This window comes from Erpetoichthys calabaricus, chromosome 7 (genome assembly GCF_900747795.2).
Source record: "Erpetoichthys calabaricus chromosome 7, fErpCal1.3, whole genome shotgun sequence".
Classification (NCBI taxonomy): domain Eukaryota; kingdom Metazoa; phylum Chordata; class Cladistia; order Polypteriformes; family Polypteridae; genus Erpetoichthys; species Erpetoichthys calabaricus.
The window spans coordinates 155396077-155415242 of NC_041400.2; the positions used below are offsets into that span (position 1 = coordinate 155396077).

At 38.0% G+C, this 19166-nt stretch overlaps 1 protein-coding gene across 2 annotated transcripts in view; it reads right to left on the reverse strand.

The window, feature by feature from the left end:
* Positions 1-10554: 10554 nt before the first annotated feature.
* The window catches only part of antxr2a (ANTXR cell adhesion molecule 2a), a 310747-nt gene continuing 302135 nt past the window's right edge, over positions 10555-19166 (reverse strand). For both annotated transcript variants that reach the window (XM_028805604.2, XM_028805605.2), the window contains exon 17: positions 10555-15606. In XM_028805604.2, coding sequence (XP_028661437.1) covers positions 15568-15606 — 39 coding nt within the window. In that variant the 3' untranslated portion in view covers positions 10555-15567. The remainder of the gene's footprint in view (positions 15607-19166) is intronic.

Here is a 19166-nt window from a genome sequence, read left to right on the forward strand (position 1 = left end):
AACCTTTTAAAATCCTAAGAAAAAAATTAAAAGTCCAAAAGAAAAATTCTAATGGCTCAGGAACAATTTAACAGAACCTTAAGTCAACACAAGAATGTGCCGGAGGTCATGTCAGTATTTACTCTTTTATGCTGTTTTTATCTTGTACCACCTTGATACTGTAAAAAGATGAAGACATGAGGCAGCATAGTGGACTGCACATAGATTAATGAGCTTAGTACTTTTCTTTCCATTTCACAAATGTATTTTCTATTTTGCAAGAGCATGTCTTTGCCTTTTCTATTACAGAGTAATAGTTACCGTTTTATATTTCTGATGTCAATGTAAACATTTGTGGATATCGATGATAATCATGAAAGGAGACGATCAGAGCATTGCACAATTAGGAAAACCTGTGACCATACCGTTGAGCATGCAGAGCCTTACTGTTGAGATTTAAGTGTGTTTTTACATATGTTTTAAGGTTTACATGTTTGTCTTCATCATTTTCTTTTTGGTCATGTTATTTACACTTGACTTTAACCTTCCTAATCTATGAATTTGGTTTTGTTTGATTACAATATATTGTAGTGAATGTAACCTCTGCCTTTAAAATAATACTGGCCTAGTTACCACTTTTAATATTTGTCTGGCTATAAACTAATTCAAGAAATAAATTACATGTTACTAACATCTGAAGCTGTCACATTAAGTAAAAAATACTAATTACGCAGGATAGTCTCATGGGGCCAGAAGTGATTCAGTTTGTAGTGAACAGTGGTGAAATCCTGTGCTGTAAAGGCTACACCCACAAGGCTTCTTCCTGAAACACCCACTCAGTTTCTCCAGTCCATGCATTTTAAACCACTGCCAAGGACTCAAAAAAAAAAAACACTGAAGAAAAAAAGACTTAAAACCAAGAGAAAATAAAAAGCTAAAACTGCTCAATTCAGGAGCTCAGCAGCACAAGTAAACTAAACGTAGTGATTGATTTGTACATTTTAATGAGTGTTGCGACACAAGTGAGAAGTCCTTGGCTGTATGTGTTTGAGAAGTGCTTCTTTCTGGAATCATATCTTTCTGCCATTTTGACTACTGCATCACAATGTATCGTAACAGCGAAAAGAGTCTAGTTAACACTAGAATTATCAGAGCCTACGAAAAAACTCGTAGATCCGGCCCACCTTAAATCCATTCACACCTCTCCCTCAGTGTCTTTTGTCCTGTAAATGTGCCGATTAAGACAAGCAGCCTGCTATTCCATCCCCCACCGCCACAGACCATGCACAAACTTCTCCCAGCTCATGCCTTGATTGATTATCTGGGAGTGAACTGCTGGAGTTTCAGAGTGGAAATAATAGATTGTTATTTGTAACACATGCATTTCATGTGTGTTCCATTTCTATAATAATCTGTGTAAACACATTGTTAAAACAGAAACGTTTGTCATATTTTAGTAGTAAATGACAAAATGTTGGCATAAACTATATAATGTGTGAAGCCTTAAGCCCAAAGATCAAATAAACACTTTCACAAAAGGTTCAAGGACAATACAACAGCTTCTGTGGCGTAGCGGTAAGATTTGCTGACTTGTAATCAAAAGTCCCCGGTTCGATCCCGTCTGCCTCCTGTATTTGCCATTTTCAGTAGTGAGCTGCTCTTATTGTTAATATTATACAGTACACACATACATTTGGTTTGCATCTGTAACAGACGGTGTACATTTATAGGACTTGTGAAAGTTACTTTTTTTCCCCACTTTTATTCTCTCAGTCACGACCACAATACATACTACCGCCATGGGGATCTGACGGTGTTAGTTTTTATTTGAAACTGGGAGTAACTGTAGATGTGAGTGGTGTTTTGAGGCAATGGAACTGGACATTCTCTGATCTGGAGGGATAAAAGATGACACACAAACGCTGGTGAATCTGCCTTCTTTGTATCTCACCGTCACTTGATTTTTTTTTTATTCAGTTTTATTGAGTGTTCCTGCTCACGCTGAATTAGTATGCACCTTACGGTCTATGATGTCAAAAAAAAAAACAAAAAACAGAGACACAGGTATATATGATATTTGGAATTATTCATTTTATGACCTTATAGTACATTTCGGAAAACATTGTGGCACGGATGCAACATTATTCTTATTATTCATATTCATTCACATAACATCGCGTGTTTTTTTCTCCTGATCTTGCCAGTCCCCACATGTTGCTGTTTCTTTTGTACTCCATGACATGCAGAGGCAACAATAGAAGTTGCCAACAACTTCTCTACCAACACCTTTGCTCCTGGCACGCTAAAAAGATCTCTGCAGCTGCTATCGCGCTTAAAAGCTGACACAGTGCATTACTTGGACTGTTATGTTGTGTTATTTGCATAAATTAGTGAAGATACTTGCAAACTTCCATTTCGTAGAATTTTGTCAGTATATTACAGCAGTCAGCACTGTAAGCTGGCTGGCAGACTGGCGACTTAAATACAGAGATACTAGAGACTTGTTTTGGTTTTAGTGTCACTCAAAGATAACTTCCCTAGCACTTATCTGATATGACATTAATTCGATCTTCTTATAGAAACATGAAATGAAAAAAATAGGAGAGAATGTAATTTTTGCTTTCACAAATTTTCTGTAGCATTGCACCAGGACTGCCATAAATCCCCTTCCCACCCACTCCCCTCAATGACAATGTATAATCTTAGTGTGAAGAAAACATTTTCTGTTGCAACAGGTTATGTTTATTTTTAACATGCGCAAAGTGCTCTGTGCACACGCAACACATATATGTTTAATAATGGTCTTTTTAGGAGACCTTTCAACTGTACAGTTTATCTTAATCAGAAGCTTGCTGTCTGCCAGAAGAAATTAGCACAGCTCTTTGCTGCTCAAAAGAACTGCTCCTACTTTGAGCACCGCCTTCATGAGGTGTTGGATTGGTTTAGTAATGTGAGATGTATAATAGTTTCCATCCAGTTTTAAGCACAATTCACTCATGGTTGTCTCCAAACATATACATTATATGTCTTGCTCAGTGAGAGTAATGGCAGGGAGATAAAAAATGTTGGTTCAGCACTAGCCTGAAAAAATAGAAAAGCTACTGAACAACCATATTGAGCCCGCAAGTGTTTGCTTTAACCCATCACTAACATAGTATTTACATAAACCTGTAAACTTAACTAGCTTCTAAATGAGAAGTACAACACTGAAGTACTAAGCAAAGAAAAACTGATTTGACAACACAGGTGGAAACTGTTGTGACAGACGACCGGCTACGGACTCCGGTCGCCACCCCCAGGCCGCTGGGAGGAGCCCTCCGGACAGCATATTCGTGCCCCGAGTTCCAGCAGGGCCTCATGGACTTTGTAGTGTCGTTACACAGCCCAGCTGGATACCTTGGGGGCCGCCAGGAGTCGCTGTAGGGGGGCTAGTGGGCTCTTGTATGCCCTTTAACCCGGGAGTGCATCCCAGTCACGTGACTGGAAGAAGCGATGTGCTCCCGGGATGAAGAAAAGGACTTTGCCCTGACCCGGAAGGAAAACGGACTTGTGGGTTTGGCTTGGAGCCACTTCCGGGTCAGGGGGTATAAAAGGACTAAGGGTAAGCCCAGACACTGAGCTGAGCTGGGAGGTAGGGTGGCGACGTGTCTGGGCGAGGAGGAGAGAGAGAATTGTTTATTGTATGAGTAGTGTGGTGAGGAGAGTGCTTTGTGCACGGTATTATAATAAAAACAGAATATTATTATACTTTCACCTGGTCTCAAGAGTGGTACCTGAGGGTTCGAGAGGTGGACGACACGCTTATCTGCTACACTGGCGTAGTCGGCAGGAGTCTCTGGCCGTCTGTTGGCAGAGGATCTGCTTTAATAATTCAAATTGTTGTGGCAGAGAACCCTAAGAAGGTCCCTCTAGTATCCGCGGAGGTGAAAACACCCCACCACGAAAGAGAGCGCTACGAAGGTGATGAGTCTCATCTCTTACCGGTTCATGATGGGGAAGAAATCCAGAAGAAAGAATGAGCGAGCTCCCACAATACAGAAACTCGCAGAAATGTGGCCACCGGAGGACGCCGCGACGCTGTGGTCTTACCTGACGGGTCCTGCGGAAGACAGGGAAAAAATCGACGCAGTGAGGGAACACTGGCTAAGGCAACAACAAAGCAGTGAAAAGATGACTGTACTGGAGCCTGAAGCAATCCCTCATACGTCGGAGGTATGTGTCGCGAAAAAATCCGAGGCGCAAGGAACTGTATTTTCTTGTTTTACAGAAGCCGAGCGGTTCGGGAAAGCATATAAGATAGACGCATGCCTCATACCTGGGCAAGATGGCCGCGATGAAGAGGAGTCTGTAGATGTACTGCTGGGGAGCCTATTCGTTGACGACGATCACATGGACCATCCTGGTGCAGGCTGGGAACGACGTGGGGTAAACACGAAGTCACCTGACCAGGAAGGGGCCTGTTTATTCGCTGAAACGCGGCGCATGACTGCGCGCGATGGATGTTGGGATAAAGGAGGTCAGTTACGGTCCGTTTGTGAGGTCGTATTTCCCCGAACGACTCCGGACTCCCTGAAGGGAAAGGGGGAGGCGAGCGAAGCAGCGCCAACTCGAAACAAAGGTAAAGAGGGACGGGACGTGACTGTAGGGTCTGCCGGCAATATTAAAAAGGCAGACCGCAGCCAGCCGCAGGAGGCTACCCGTCCCTCTAAAGACTCCATTTCCCAGGAGGCCTTGCGCTCATCAGCAGAGCACGTGCCAGGAGTGGACGTGCTCATTGGTTCCCGGTCGGCAGGTGACCAAAATAAGGAAATAGCCTTACTGCCGGCCGAGACAAATAACTTAATAAACTTACAGGAGCTCGAGAAATGTCTCGCGCCCCTTTACGCTTTCTTCCAGGGACTACAGGAGGTGAAGGAGCGTGTGGAGGAGCTGGGAGCTGCAGCCGAAGCGCCGTTGAAGGGACTGATGATGTACCTTCGGCGGTTAGGCCATGAAGCCCCGGCCTCGATTAATGCGGCGGTGCAGGTAGGTGCTCTCTGTACCGTATATAATAAGGGGACGCAGTGTGAATCGGCACCGCGTTTAATAAGTTGCGGTTGCCAAAGCGCTGTGTCTCCGACAATAGAGTGTGGCACCATGACGGAGTGGTCGGGTAATTGTCCGTTAGAACCGGAGCAGCGGTATCAGACGCTGCTCGGGACTAAGGCGGACGTTAAAAGCCCGATCCGCGTGATAAGGGGGTTGCCGTTGGTTAATGATGAGGCGGGGGAAGCACCGATCGTCCCGGGACAACTGAATAGTGCTGTTACCCGGAGCGATACGGTACTAATGACGCCGCCTCCGAGTTTACATAGGACGACGGGCGTGCAAACAGCAAAGAGGCTCTCTCTCTTCCATAGAGAGCCTCACGTTGTGCACAAGCCCCAGAGAAAGCAGGAGATCCCCACACAGAAATGCGGGTCTCCTAACAGGGAAAAGACAAGGGCAAAGAGCAGCAAAGCGGCTGTTAACCCCTCCTTGGCGGAGGACAGGGTGGAGCTGACAGAATTCCCGAGGTGCTTCAGGTCTCGGGAAGAGAGGCCACCAGGAGGACGTCGGCGGTGCTACAACTGCCGGCAACCGGGCCACGTATGGCGTAGTTGTCCCTGGAGGACAGGGGAGTGGTGGAACAGCAGATGCACCGTTCCCCCAAGGTTCGCCGGGGGGTCTCGACAACAGAGCCACGGTCCGGATAAAGCGTTCTCCTGGAGGAAGACGTCCCTCACGGGAATCAACGCTCCGCCCCACTGGTCGTCGCTAAGGGGGAGGGACTGTGACAGACGACCGGCTACGGACTCCGGTCGCCACCCCCAGGCCGCTGGGAGGAGCCCTCCAGACAGCATATTCGTGCCCCGAGTTCCAGCAGGGCCTCATGGACTTTGTAGTGTCGTTACACAGCCCTGCTGGATACCTTGGGGGCCGCCAGGAGTCGCTGTAGGGGGGCTAGTGGGCTCTTGTATGCCCTTTAACCCGGGAGTGCATCCCAGTCACGTGACTGGAAGAAGCGATGTGCTCCCGGGATGAAGAAAAGGACTTTGCCCTGACCCGGAAGGAAAACGGACTTGTGGGTTTGGCTTGGAGCCACTTCCGGGTCAGGGGGTATAAAAGGACTAAGGGTAAGCCCAGACACTGAGCTGAGCTGGGAGGTAGGGTTGCGACGTGTCTGGGCGAGGAGGAGAGAGAAAATTGTTTATTGTATGAGTAGTGTGGTGAGGAGAGTGCTTTGTGCACGGTATTATAATAAAAATAGAATATTATTATACTTTCACCTGGTCTCAAGAGTGGTACCTGAGGGTTCGAGAGGTGGACACGAGCATCTACCGCTACACTGTACTACGAAAACCTTTCTACAAAAATAACTGCAAAAGAAAAAAAACAGCTCTGGCCATCCTGCTAGTTCTCCTTTTTTAGTGTTCTAAAATGGCTGAAAAAACTGCTTAAATCATAAGCCTTCCATGTAATCAGGTCTACTGGGACACGCTTACTCCCTGCAATATTACAATGGGATAACCAATGTGGATCCTTGAAAAAGGTAGATTGCCAGAAAACAGAACAAAGACAAAAACAAAAGTGCAGCAAACAATCCAAAAAATATATTTTACATGCCATAGCACTTGACAGTAGCATTATATATTTTTCTGTAATTATTTTTATTAGGCACCTCAAATATGTAAAAAATCAGAACCTAATTTTAAAATTGCTTTTGTTCACTTCAGTAAAAACAGAAAAAATAATGGTTCAAAGATGAAACAGAATGTTCTCCAGGCCAGAAGAGAAAAAAAGATACTGATCTGTTACTAGTTATTACTATTTATATTTTATCATCAGGAAAAATGAGGTCTGGAACAGGTGCAGAGTAAGCTGGGCAAAAAAATAAGAAGAGACGTTGACTGGGGCATAAAAACAAGTGCAGAGGGAGGCCAAGAAGGAGACACACTTAAAGCTGAAATTAATCATCAGGCTGGAATCTAACAGCATTAGTCATTTGATGTCAACACACACTTAAAATAAATGTGGCAAACTGTCCTATTACCACTTAACACTTAAAACATGAAAGGGTGAGCTGATGCAGACATTTACCTTGAAGGAAGAATGATAAAAATTCACAACTCTTATTTTTGATGCTGTTGCCTCCAAAACATAAAACTTCATCCATGTCAAATATTAGTATTACTGTTTCCAAACTGTTATTATACAAAGATGTTTAAAAAACTTTAAATATAAATTTCCTTCCAGTTGAAAATGAATAACATTTTATGCTGTAATTTAGTAACACGATGAATCCATTTATTTAGTTTTTCCAAGTGTTGTACACTTTGACAGTTAACCCCCCCTTACACTATACTCAGAATTTTCTGTTAGTATTTCTAACATAGAAAAATTTCTTATGATCATTGTGTGAAATATGTTACATAAATCAATATTCAAGTTGGGGTATATGAAACATACAAAAGAAAAATATTATCAGTAATTGGCAAATATTGGGCAAAAAACAACAAAAAACTTTAACAAAGATAACCAGCCAAATCAACTGAGAATTCAGACAAATACAGTAATCCCTCGCTATATCGCGCTTCGACTTTCGCGGCTTCACTCTATTGCGGATTTTATATGTAAGCATATTTAAATATATATCACAGATTTTTTGCTGGTTCGCGGATTTCTGCGGACAATGGGTCTTTTAATTTCTGGTACATGCTTCCTCAGTTGGTTTGCCCAGTTGATTTCATACAAGGGACGCTATTGGCAGATGGCTGAGAAGCTACCCAACCAGACCGCGTTATTACATATTAAATAAAATTCCTCAAATAGATTGTGAGCACGGGGGCTGTTCGCACCCCTAGAGGATATGGCTGCTCCTCAAAAAACGATGAGATTACCTTCACATTGCTGCCATCCTTGCTGGGCTTACATGTAGCTGCTTTTTCAAGCGATATGTTTCCCGCACTGTGCTTCTCATACTTAAAAGATCAAACAGCACGTATTGATTTTTGATTGTTTACTTTTCTCTCTCTTTCTTGCTCTGACATTCTCTGCTCCTGACGGAAGGGGTGTGAGCAGGGGGGCTGTTCGCACCCCTAGAGGATACGGACGCTCGTCTAAAAATGCTGAAAGATTACCTTCACGTTGCTCCCTTCTGTGCAGCTGCTTTGTCAAGCGACATGCTTCCCGTACGGTGCTTCGCATACTTAAAAGCTCGAAGGGCACATTTTGATTTTTGATTGTTTGTTTTTCTCTCTCTCTCTTTCTGACATTCTCTGCTCCTGATGGAGGGGGTGTGAGCAGAGGGGCTGTTCGCACACTGGCCTAGAGGATACGGACGCTCCTCTAAAAAATGCTGAAAGACTACCTTTACATTGTACATCCTTGCAGCTGCTTTGTCCGGTGGTGCTTCGCATACTTAAAAGCCAAACAGCCCTATTGATTTTTGTTTGCTTTTTTCTCTCTCTCTCTCTCTCTGACATTCTCTGCTCCTGACGCGCACTCCTTTGAAGAGCAAGATATGTTTGCATTCTTTTAATTGTGAGACGGAACTGTCATCTCTGTCTTGTCATGGAGCACAGTTTAAACTTTTGAAAAAGAGACAAATGTTTGTTTGCAGTGTTTGAATAAAGTTCCTGTCTCTCTACAACCTCCTGTGTTTTTGTGCAAATCTGTGATCCAAGCATGACAATATAAAAATAACCATATAAACATATGGTTTCTACTTCGTGGATTTTCACCTTTCGCGGGGGGTTCTGGAACGCAACCCCCGCGATCGAGGAGGGATTACTGTACAGATAATACTAGTAATAAAAAGGAAGAGAAGATGAAAATCTTGGAAAAAAAAACAGAATCTTCATTTGTTGATCAATGCCAGTTCATTTAAAAAATATGAAGGCTGAAATATGGATCTGGCATAGCAGATGAAAAAGTTCAACAAACTTCATTAGGTCTCTTTGGGCATAATTTTGCTCATTTGGAACTGAACTTTGTACTCGGATTAAAAAAGCATCAATGGCCTCCATATCCAAAGGGTAAACTGTGGTTCTGAAATTAGCCAGGAATAATCATTGCAGTATATGAAGAAGAAATAAGTCTGAAAATTAGATCTATTTTAAAGATTACTTTATTTTAACACTATGAAGACGTATTTAAAAATATTACCTTATGAAAAACAGGTTTGTGGTCACTGCTGCACAAACACTATTAGATTTGGCTCATCATAGTATCCTTAAATTCAGAGACAAAATTAGACATTTCTATACAGAAAATAATCTTTATACTTTCCAGTTCCACAGAAAACATGCACATTGCCCCATTTCCTCCTGCAATGCTACAAATATATTACTGTATTTATGGACCATTACCTATGTACCAATGATACTCCAATAAACTATGCTTTGTGAAAGAGGTAAATTTTTGTTATTGAACACTATGTAAAATGGCTGATTTGTTTCCTTTTTTAAAGTTTATCTGATTCACTGAGCCGATACTCGTAAAATAAAGTAAAAGTTCTGAATTCATTTAGACTGGCTGAAAATAAAGGTGACATTCACAGTTTGCATTGCCTGACTATTGGTACTAAAGGTTATTTAAAGTTTTATTTAATGGTCAGGGTAAAGTGTAAGGTATCTTGTCTTAGTTATTTTTTTCATCTTCAAGGATTTTGGTGGTGCCATTAGATTTTCACCTAATGTCTTAGTTTTGTTTTTGTGAAGTGTTTTGGACTATTTCTATCGCCATTTTTTAAATCCGTTATTAGGACGGTGTTCTTAGAGGTTGTAAACCCCTAATGCAACAAGATTTACCTGAAGATCATATTGGTATCTGAATTCATGGATTCAAAAAACAAGTCTTTCTATGCTATTACATTTGTTAACAATCTTTCTGGTTAAATGCTTTTGCTCTTGGTTATTTTGACTCTAATTCTTGTCTCATGTTTTGGTTGCTGTAATTCCTGATCTACCAGTATTCAATCCATTTCTGTTTTTGGCAACGTCTTTTCTAATGGTTACCTTTTAAAACCCTTTGTGCTTTTCCACAAGGCATGATATGATGTTCCTCAACTATGAACATTCTGGAACATCTCAGTTATGCTGACAAAGCATGTTTGAGTTTGTTACTTCACTACATTGCACTATGATATTAGGACTTTTAAAGGATTTGCAAAAGATTACAAAACAAATTTTGAAAATATTCTAAAATATAATACACACATAGTTGACAAAAACAGAAACAAAGTAAACACAAATTATATTAAGCAGGTGCTTTAGCTCAAATGGGCCTACAAAGATTATGCTTAAGGTCACAGGAAAAAATGCCTGGCAGACTAAGTTGGTTGTAATTTTAAATGTTCTGTAGCTTGAAGAGAATATCTCATGCATTTCAAGACAGGACTAATTTTTATACTGGCTGTTGTTTCATGTGGAACAGTTGTAACAATAACATGGAAGCTGAATTTGGACTTAGGCAAGAGCAGATAAGAAACTTGGGATCATTTACCCTAAATTTTGTTTTAAGTACAAACAGCCCAGCAATTGAAACAGACTGAAATAATGATTGAACAATTCCTTTATTACATCTAAAAATGATAATTTTCAACTAGTGCAAACCCAAATAGTGATGTTACTGAACAATGTGATGATACTAAACAGTGGAAAATGATCACTTGATGAGAAGGAAGAGATGGATGACTCATCTAACAATTGTTCTACCTGAACAGAAATGGAAGACTACAAAAGTGCAGGACTGGCAGCTGACAGAAAAAGTATAATATATAATTAAAATAGGTCAAATACCAAAGTTCAATACAATAACCAAAATCAAAGTCAAATAAAGCTGAATCAAAAGAATAACATATTATATTCAAGTGTTTTAGAAATTATTCAAAAACTTGGATGTGAGGAAGCGGTTGTCGTAATGTTTTTTTATATGTTGATGCAATGATGTGTTGTGTTACACTTCCAGAAACCACGTTAGCAACTGTTGCCAACAAAAAACTACACAAAATAGAGGTGACCATAGTCAGAAATGATCAGCAAAATGGCAGTGAAAAAGGTAAACAACAGTTATAGTTTAACAACATTATCAATGTAAAAAATAATAAATGAAACACAAAATATGGGTTCTAATGTGAACCCACAGTTTTAATTGGGACTGAATGTGTAGTGCACACCATATCTTAGTTTTCCATAGAGAAGGATTACGGATTGTGAGTATATTTCGTTTGCAAGTTTTGGGAACACCAATTGCCATAGAGAGCAAGGTAAATGACAATAAATGTAAAGAAATTTAGTGGAATCTTACACAATATCAATGCTGACATCACTGAGGAACAAGTGGTCAATGACTTGTTTGAAGAGTGTGACAACAATATAAACCATATACAATAGCCACTCCAGTCACAAAATCTCTGGAATGGGTCTTTTCACCACCATCATCAAATCAGCAAGTGATGGAAGTTTTCATGAAGGAATAATGTAATAGCTGTTCATTAGTACAAGTTCTGAAACTTTCAAAATTTGTCAAGGTGTACTAAAGCTAGTCTAGCTGTTTGTAGTGGCGTAAAACAAAAATATGGCATTTTACATATGTTCCTTATCAACTATCTGTAGATATTTAAAATACACTAGTAATCTGTAACTGTTAAAGTAAGGTCTAAAGTATTATATACTTATTATTAAGCTTTTATATGACTAAATACTTGTATCATGTCAAATATGAATTGATTCCTTATCAAAACTGCTAATTGTATGTTTATTTTATGTAATTCCAGAAATAGTTTGTCTGCAGAGTAATCTAAAATAAAAACTTAATGGAAGAAACTTTAAATTGTCTATACTAAGCAGTCATGTTATTAAAAAAATAATTATCTGACAGGTGGGCATACTGATACATACAGAAATACTTTATTCCATGTTCCTGAACAAAAAAGTCCACAAACTGTGTGCCATCAAATGAAGTAAGACATACTTTATGCATTAACATGTGCTGTACCATTAATGTGCTATTCTTTAATTTAAATTTGTCTTGCTATGTACAGATAAAAAAATAAAAAGGAAACAGATGGAGGATCAATAGCATTTGACCAGAAAACAATGAATAATTTGTGGAGTCCAGAAAACAACATAAATAATTATTGAGTGAATAAAGGACATTTGCAAGTTAAAAATGCAAACAATAAAAAAATAAATGTTGAAGTGCTCTCATTTAGAGAATTACATACAGGCATGAAATACAGAAGGCAAAAGAAATGTATGTCTCTTTCATGTCAAACAATTTCTCTATACTTATTTTAAGAAACATAATGGACAATAAAAACAAAAGTGATAAATGTAACTTGAAATTAAAGCTTGTAGTCGTACTGGTGTTAGTTATATGGTAGTGACATGGAACATTTAAAGTTTAATAAAGGGTTAATGATATTGTTTGAAGGCAATGACTAAAAAATCTTTTAATATGAATAGTAAAAGAGCTTTTAATATACAATGCAAATCTTAACTAACGGAAAGATCTGATTTTCAAGCTATCTAAACCCAGAAGGAATTTTTTTGCGCTCTCTGCCTGCGGTGCCAAGCACTGCAGAGATGGCTTCCTGGTTTAGTTGGTGCAATATATGCATCTCTCATTTTGTAACATATAATTACATCTCCTGTCTTGCCTTATAAATCTTTTTGAGCCCAATTAAAGATTGCCTTTAGCATGTCTTTTTTCAACAAGATCGCTACTGAAAAAGTGAGTCTCTCACTACTGCAATGGTTTACAAGTGACCCAGACATGAAACGAACCAAGAGGAAAAATTACTTTCAGCCTTGTCTGTGTATTTAATAAAATTGTACATTACAGTACAACAAATTGATTCAGATGAAGTTTATTAAATTAACTGTCTCCAACAGCAGATTTTCCTTTAAGCAAAATTACTGTAAAATATAACACTACCTCAGGACTTAACGATTTGTTTTGCTTTTAACTATGATTGTAGTTTTTCATGCTTTTTAAAATATATTTTAAAAAATTTTTGTTAATGAAAATGTCATTGGTTAACAGAAGTATTAAAAATAAAAATTAAGTGCACAAAATTAAAATTCATAGTACACCTGTATGTATCCTCAAAGAGCCATGTTGCAAAACATCTTCATCTAGCTATACATTAGGAACCACAATTAAATAAAATTAATTTTAATATAATACAGGAATTATGTTTTTTTTCTCTTCAGCTGTGAATGTTAACTGCATAAAAAGTCTATGCTCAGATTGTTATTAAATAGAAAAACATTTAATGGTTACAAATAAATCAATGCCAAAAAGCACTTAATTTTTAGAAATAAAAAAAGTTGTTAAACTTGGTGTAAAAAGCAAGCAGATTTCTAAGGATAGTCTGTGCTCACCTTACTACTCTCTGTGTATCTATGCTCTTTAAGTAGTAAATAAGTGATAGACATGGTCTTGTAGGACTGCATGACACATAGTCAGATGTGGACATTTGGAAATAATATCCCTTGCCTGAGACCATATTTTATAACTATTGCAATATAAGCGAAAGCTGCTGTGCCCATGTACACTTTGTAATTAAGTTCATATTTATGTAAAACATCACTGGAAGATAGTTCGCGTTTTGACTGGTGTGCATAAACAGCTCATTAATACGGGTTATTTACAGGCTTTCGCTTTCCATTTAAAGGAAAAAGAAAGCATGAAGAAAAAGCAATCAAACAAAGCAGAATGCTGATGTATATAATCCAATGTTTTTAGGTATCCATGTGCAAATGTATCATTTAGAAGTTAACCGAAGGATTATGCAAGTGGCTAAATGCAAAAAGCTTCTTACAGCTAACCCACACATTTGGAAGTCAACCAAAAGAATTATTTATGTCCCTTACAATTTCGATGAAGAGCACAAAAGAATAATTAGACCAGGATGCTTCAGGAACGCTCTTCCTATCTCGTGCACTTGCATGCCCACAAAATGTGAAATGTTCGCCTATTCCCCTCAAACGTGATGGTTGTTGAACTTATTTTTAGTGTCATTTGATAAGCTTCTCTGCTTGCAGAGAGACATCCCACTGACCCAGCCACTGGTCATTGTCTATACCAGTTCACATCAAAGCAGGCGCGCTTTGTCAGGTTTCGACTCGAATATCCATTTTGCATCTGAAACACCGTATCGAAAGTGACTAGATCGTTCGAGCCTTTTTCTTCAGCTGCTGCCTCCTTCCTCCCCCACAGTGTTTCCGCTCACACTAGCATCATTTGGGGTTGTTGACGTGACAGGGCGGTTGAAAATTTTACAATAAATACAGTGCTCGATATTTATTCTAAAGCTCAGATGACTGTGAATATTGTATCTGAAAGTGAACAATAATCTGCCATTTCATCTTCCTTTTTGCTTTTTTTTTTATTTGGGAAGTGGCTTAACATATCCAAAGGATGGTGCTCCTCAAAATCTGAGTAATGCATATACAGTAATAGGTCATTCAATGTCAAAAGGTATAAAAAAGATGAGCAAAATCTTCACAGGCTGCTGCTTGCTGTTGCCTTTAATTATATTAATTAAACTTTGAAATTCTCATGCAAAGAGAGTTGCTGGCTTGTGACGCGGAGGAGCCCTTAGAGATTTGAAACAGTGGAGATACTGGCTTTGAGACTGCTGCATTTGTATTAAGACTAAAACTGATAGGTATGTTTATGGATGATGATGCTTTACGCGTTACTGAACTTACAATGAAAGAGGGTAATGTTAAAAACACCAGCCCCCATGTCAAGGTCTTAAAACATCACTCCTTCAAACCCTGCCAAAGACCTTTGGTTACAGGCGTTATTGCTGTACAATAACGCTCTATTAATCTTTGTGTCCCGGGTGCATAATGAAAGAAAGGTGTCTCAAAAAACTAAAGGGCAAAGTCTTTCTATTTCCAATACCTGGGGGCATCCCATCTACATTTTGTCATGCGTGTGCACTTTTCAGTGTTAAAATGACAAGATTTTCAGTCAGAAGCTCCCTGCTAGGCATGAAACGATGGTGGAGTTGGAAAGATTTTGTGATGAGACATCGCCAAAAGGCAATGGACTTTTGCACTTGTTAGGCCCATTGAGATTATTTTTATTTTCTCGCCAATGGCAACCGGCCCCTTCCATTCCCTGTTTTGTATCCCCTCCCTTTCTTCTGTTTGTTTAAATAGCTGCTGTCTGTGTCCATGAAATTAGGTATTCTACAGAAGGCACAATATGGTCAGAATATGTTAAATCTTGTATGTGTTCAAAAGTGTCAAAAAATGCCACATGGCACAAAATGGTATATGTTTAGTGCACTTATACCTTTCATGTGTCATTATATCTCCATTTTCAAAAACAAATTAATAGGAAGCAATAGTTTGAGAAGGTACTAAATAGACAGCACAGTTCATAGAGCTGCACTCAAAGTCCTCAATGCTTCCTGAAATGCAGAAATATGAAAGCAAGACAAAAATGCATAGTGGTTTTCAAAAATAAAGCAGCAAGTTATGGGGGCAGGTTTACTTTGGTCTTCAGCTGATGACTGTGTATGAAATGATCACTTGCACTTTTTGTCTACTGGCCTTGAACACGACTGAAGTTTATACATCGACCCTGCAAAACAAACAAACAAAAAGAAACCTGCATTATTTTTTAAATTAAAACTGTATATCTCAATGTTCAGCAAGTTTTGTGGTTCTATACATTAATGTTTTACTCTGTTCACATCAGCAGAACAATATAAAATCAGATTCCTTCACTTCAGAATAGAGTAAGTTCCAAATGTGGTTATTATATTTTACATAACAGAACTGTGAAATAAATATAATACATGCTGTTTTATACCATCAATTAAAATTAAATGTAGACAATTCATTTCATTGAAAACATTCCTCAATAGGGATAAACATTTTAAGTATTGCTACATTCATTTGATAGACAGATAAGACAGATTACACAATTGCACAAACTCCTGTGTCTGTGTGTGATGTTGATATATATTCTAGATAATATAACTATTGTTTTCCAGAAAATTTACAACATAGCTACAGATAGAATAATAAGTACTTCAGCTAAAATTGATATATCTAAATTACAGGATACATTTTTAAACTTATTATCATCTGCAATTGAATACAGCTGACTGTGTCACAATACAGACTAATTAATGCATTTATCCCTTATTATGCATAAAGACGTTCCATTTTCATTATGTCATTTGCTAAGATCTCAGCTCCTAACACTGCAGTTTAATTAATCCCCATTTGGGGCTGTACATTTCAGAATTGAAGTAAAACCAATGCCAACAACAAAAGCAGGGCAGTGCAGCTAATTGCATATTTCTTGTTGGGCTTTGTGGCACAAAGAGGGAGCTCTAATACAACATATTTTTGTTGTTGATGCTGCGGCTTAGTGCACAGTGATGGTCATCCAAGAAATAGCCTCAGCGTAACTGCAAAATCTCTCATTAATATACTCTATAGTTAAACTACAGGAATAACATAATTAACTTAGATCACCTCATTATTTTAGAACCTGATTTTCTCAAAGATTTCTAATTTATCTATAATGCCAAACTTCCAGTTCTCCAGACTGACTGCAATGTAAATGCAGGATGCAGAATCACAGAATGAAATGTAGCCTCTGAATTTCCAAATTAGACCAGAGCAAACTGCCATCTAGTTTTATAAATCGCTTTGTTTGCTCTATAAAATTAAAAAATGTGGGGTGCATCACAAGGAATTGGCAATGGCTTTTAGATCATACTAAAGTAATAATAATTGTCAGATGCTGTTTTGGCCTCAAACTGATCTGTGGATAAACACACTGGATTTTTAGCATTAAGTTTAGGGCTTGAAATCTGTCCCTTTGTATAAGGGATGAAATATAATTATGGTTCAGTTGTACTGCTGGTATGACATAAAACAATTGGATCACTCTCTGATCCCCAGTGAGTCACAAACCAGCACCAGTTTAGTGCTCAAGATAATCCAATTCATATAGTTTGATTAAATTAATTGTTCTATGCATTTAAATCACTAATAGTTTATTTTTTCTCTATCATGCAATGAAAACTCTTTGTCATTATATTCGAAGAGTATAAATTTTGGGTGTAACAGCCCAGTGGTCAAGGTCTCCTTTCAACATTTTTCGGCAAAATGGGTTTAACTTTGTAGATTCATCACTGCTTGCATTAGTGATTATTAAGGGACAACATGATGGTTTTGGGGTAACAACCTTTAGCCTATCATAATCCATATTGCCATGGTTTTAAACTTCTACTAACAGCATCACTGAAGAATTTCTTATCATTTATTTCTTGCTTTGATAATATTGTTATTAACAAGCATAGAAGTGTTCTGATGTGCCTGGCTCCCATGTGATTATTGGCCAATAACATGATTATTCATATTATCAGCCAATTAATGTGCTATTTAAATAGAGGTGACCATCTACGCACTTCAGCCTTGCGCTGTTCTTACATAAAAAAACTGAATTAGATTTAACTGTTATTAATATTGATTAGAGTGAATGTCAAAACATATAAAATGGGTGATAGTTTAACTTGAATCAATACACAATAAATGAAAGAGATGCCGAAATGTAAACAGTTTATAAACACATCAACAGCATGGGATACATTTTATATTTTGTTTTAGTGTTTCACTTAGAATATTTCAAAAATACTAACTAATATCATATACTTAACTCAAAAAGTATTGCCTTCTAGACATCTGCTTGTAATTAAAAAAACTTAATTTCAAATCTGCTTAAGAAAAAGCATGTAACTACTAATAACTATAAATTACTGAAAAACTCATTTTAAAGCAGACTCAAATTTGCTTATTGTATAGCTTGTAATACTTTATGTTGTTCCATGGCTGAACTGATTTATATTTTTCAGTTCTTCTAAATCATATCTTGAATTCCTAGAATAAGACTATTAGCTCTTATTTTCAGTTTTCCTAGCACCTTTCTCATAATACAAAGATAAATTCAAGTATTCCAAGTGTGGTCCCACAAGCACATGATATAGTACATCTTAAGCATAATTATTCCTGACTGTCACTTAAAACAATCCAGTATCCTGCCAGCCTTTTAATTGTTTCTACAAGCACTTAATACTTAAAAAAATGTGTCCTTGCAACAACTTCCCTCTTCTGAAGGTCTAAACTTGTAATGTCGCTATCTCTGTCTTTAACATAAATTGGGGCATTGTGAGAGAGCATTTACATTAAAAATTTAATGTACTAAAGTGGTTTATTACTATTATATTTATTTAACTGATGTATTTACCCAAAATGACTTACAAAAATCAAATTACCTACGATGATAACAACTATGACAGAAAAATAAATTTTAAAGTATGGTCGAAAAAGCTTAGTACCAGTTATTCTCAAGGGCTGATGAATACTAGCAGTCTAAAAAAAATGTTAATATGATGACCATTAATGACATCAATACAACTGTAAATCCAGGGGGAGAGCTGAGGTGGAAAATCCTTGAGCAATTCCAAAATTTGAGACATGCAGTGTTCACAACTTCACACACCATTAAAGTGTGCAAAAAATCAGTACCCCATGGTTTGCTGGAGGTGTGTTTACCTGTGTACTAACCAACCTAAATTCACCCCTGCGTGAAACTTATAAATTTGGCCTGAACTATAGCAAAGCTTTACAAATAAAACAAAAAGGTAAAAAAGATTAAAGAAAGTCATTAAAAATTAGAAGATGAGAATCATTACAGGACAATATGGAATGTTAATTAATTTGGCATTTTGCTTGGTATTATGAAAAATGTTATTTTTTGGTTGTTTAATATTATTACTATAACCTGACAAATGTATGAAAGGTAATAATGCATTTTATAGAGAGATGTTAATAGTCTACTTGGTACCTCAAAATTGTGCAGCCACCACAATTTTTAAGTCACATTCAAGTAAATTCAAACAAATACGTATTTTTAACATGAAATCTTCTTCTTCTTTCAGCTGCTCCCATTAGGGGTTGCCACAGCGGATCCTCTTTTTCCATATCTTTCTGTCTTCTGCATCTTGTTCTGTTGCACCCATCAGCTGCATGTACTCTCTCACCATATCCATAAACCTCTTAGGCTTTCCTCTTTTCCTCTTACCTGGCAGCTGCATCCTTAACACCCTTCTCCCAATATACTCA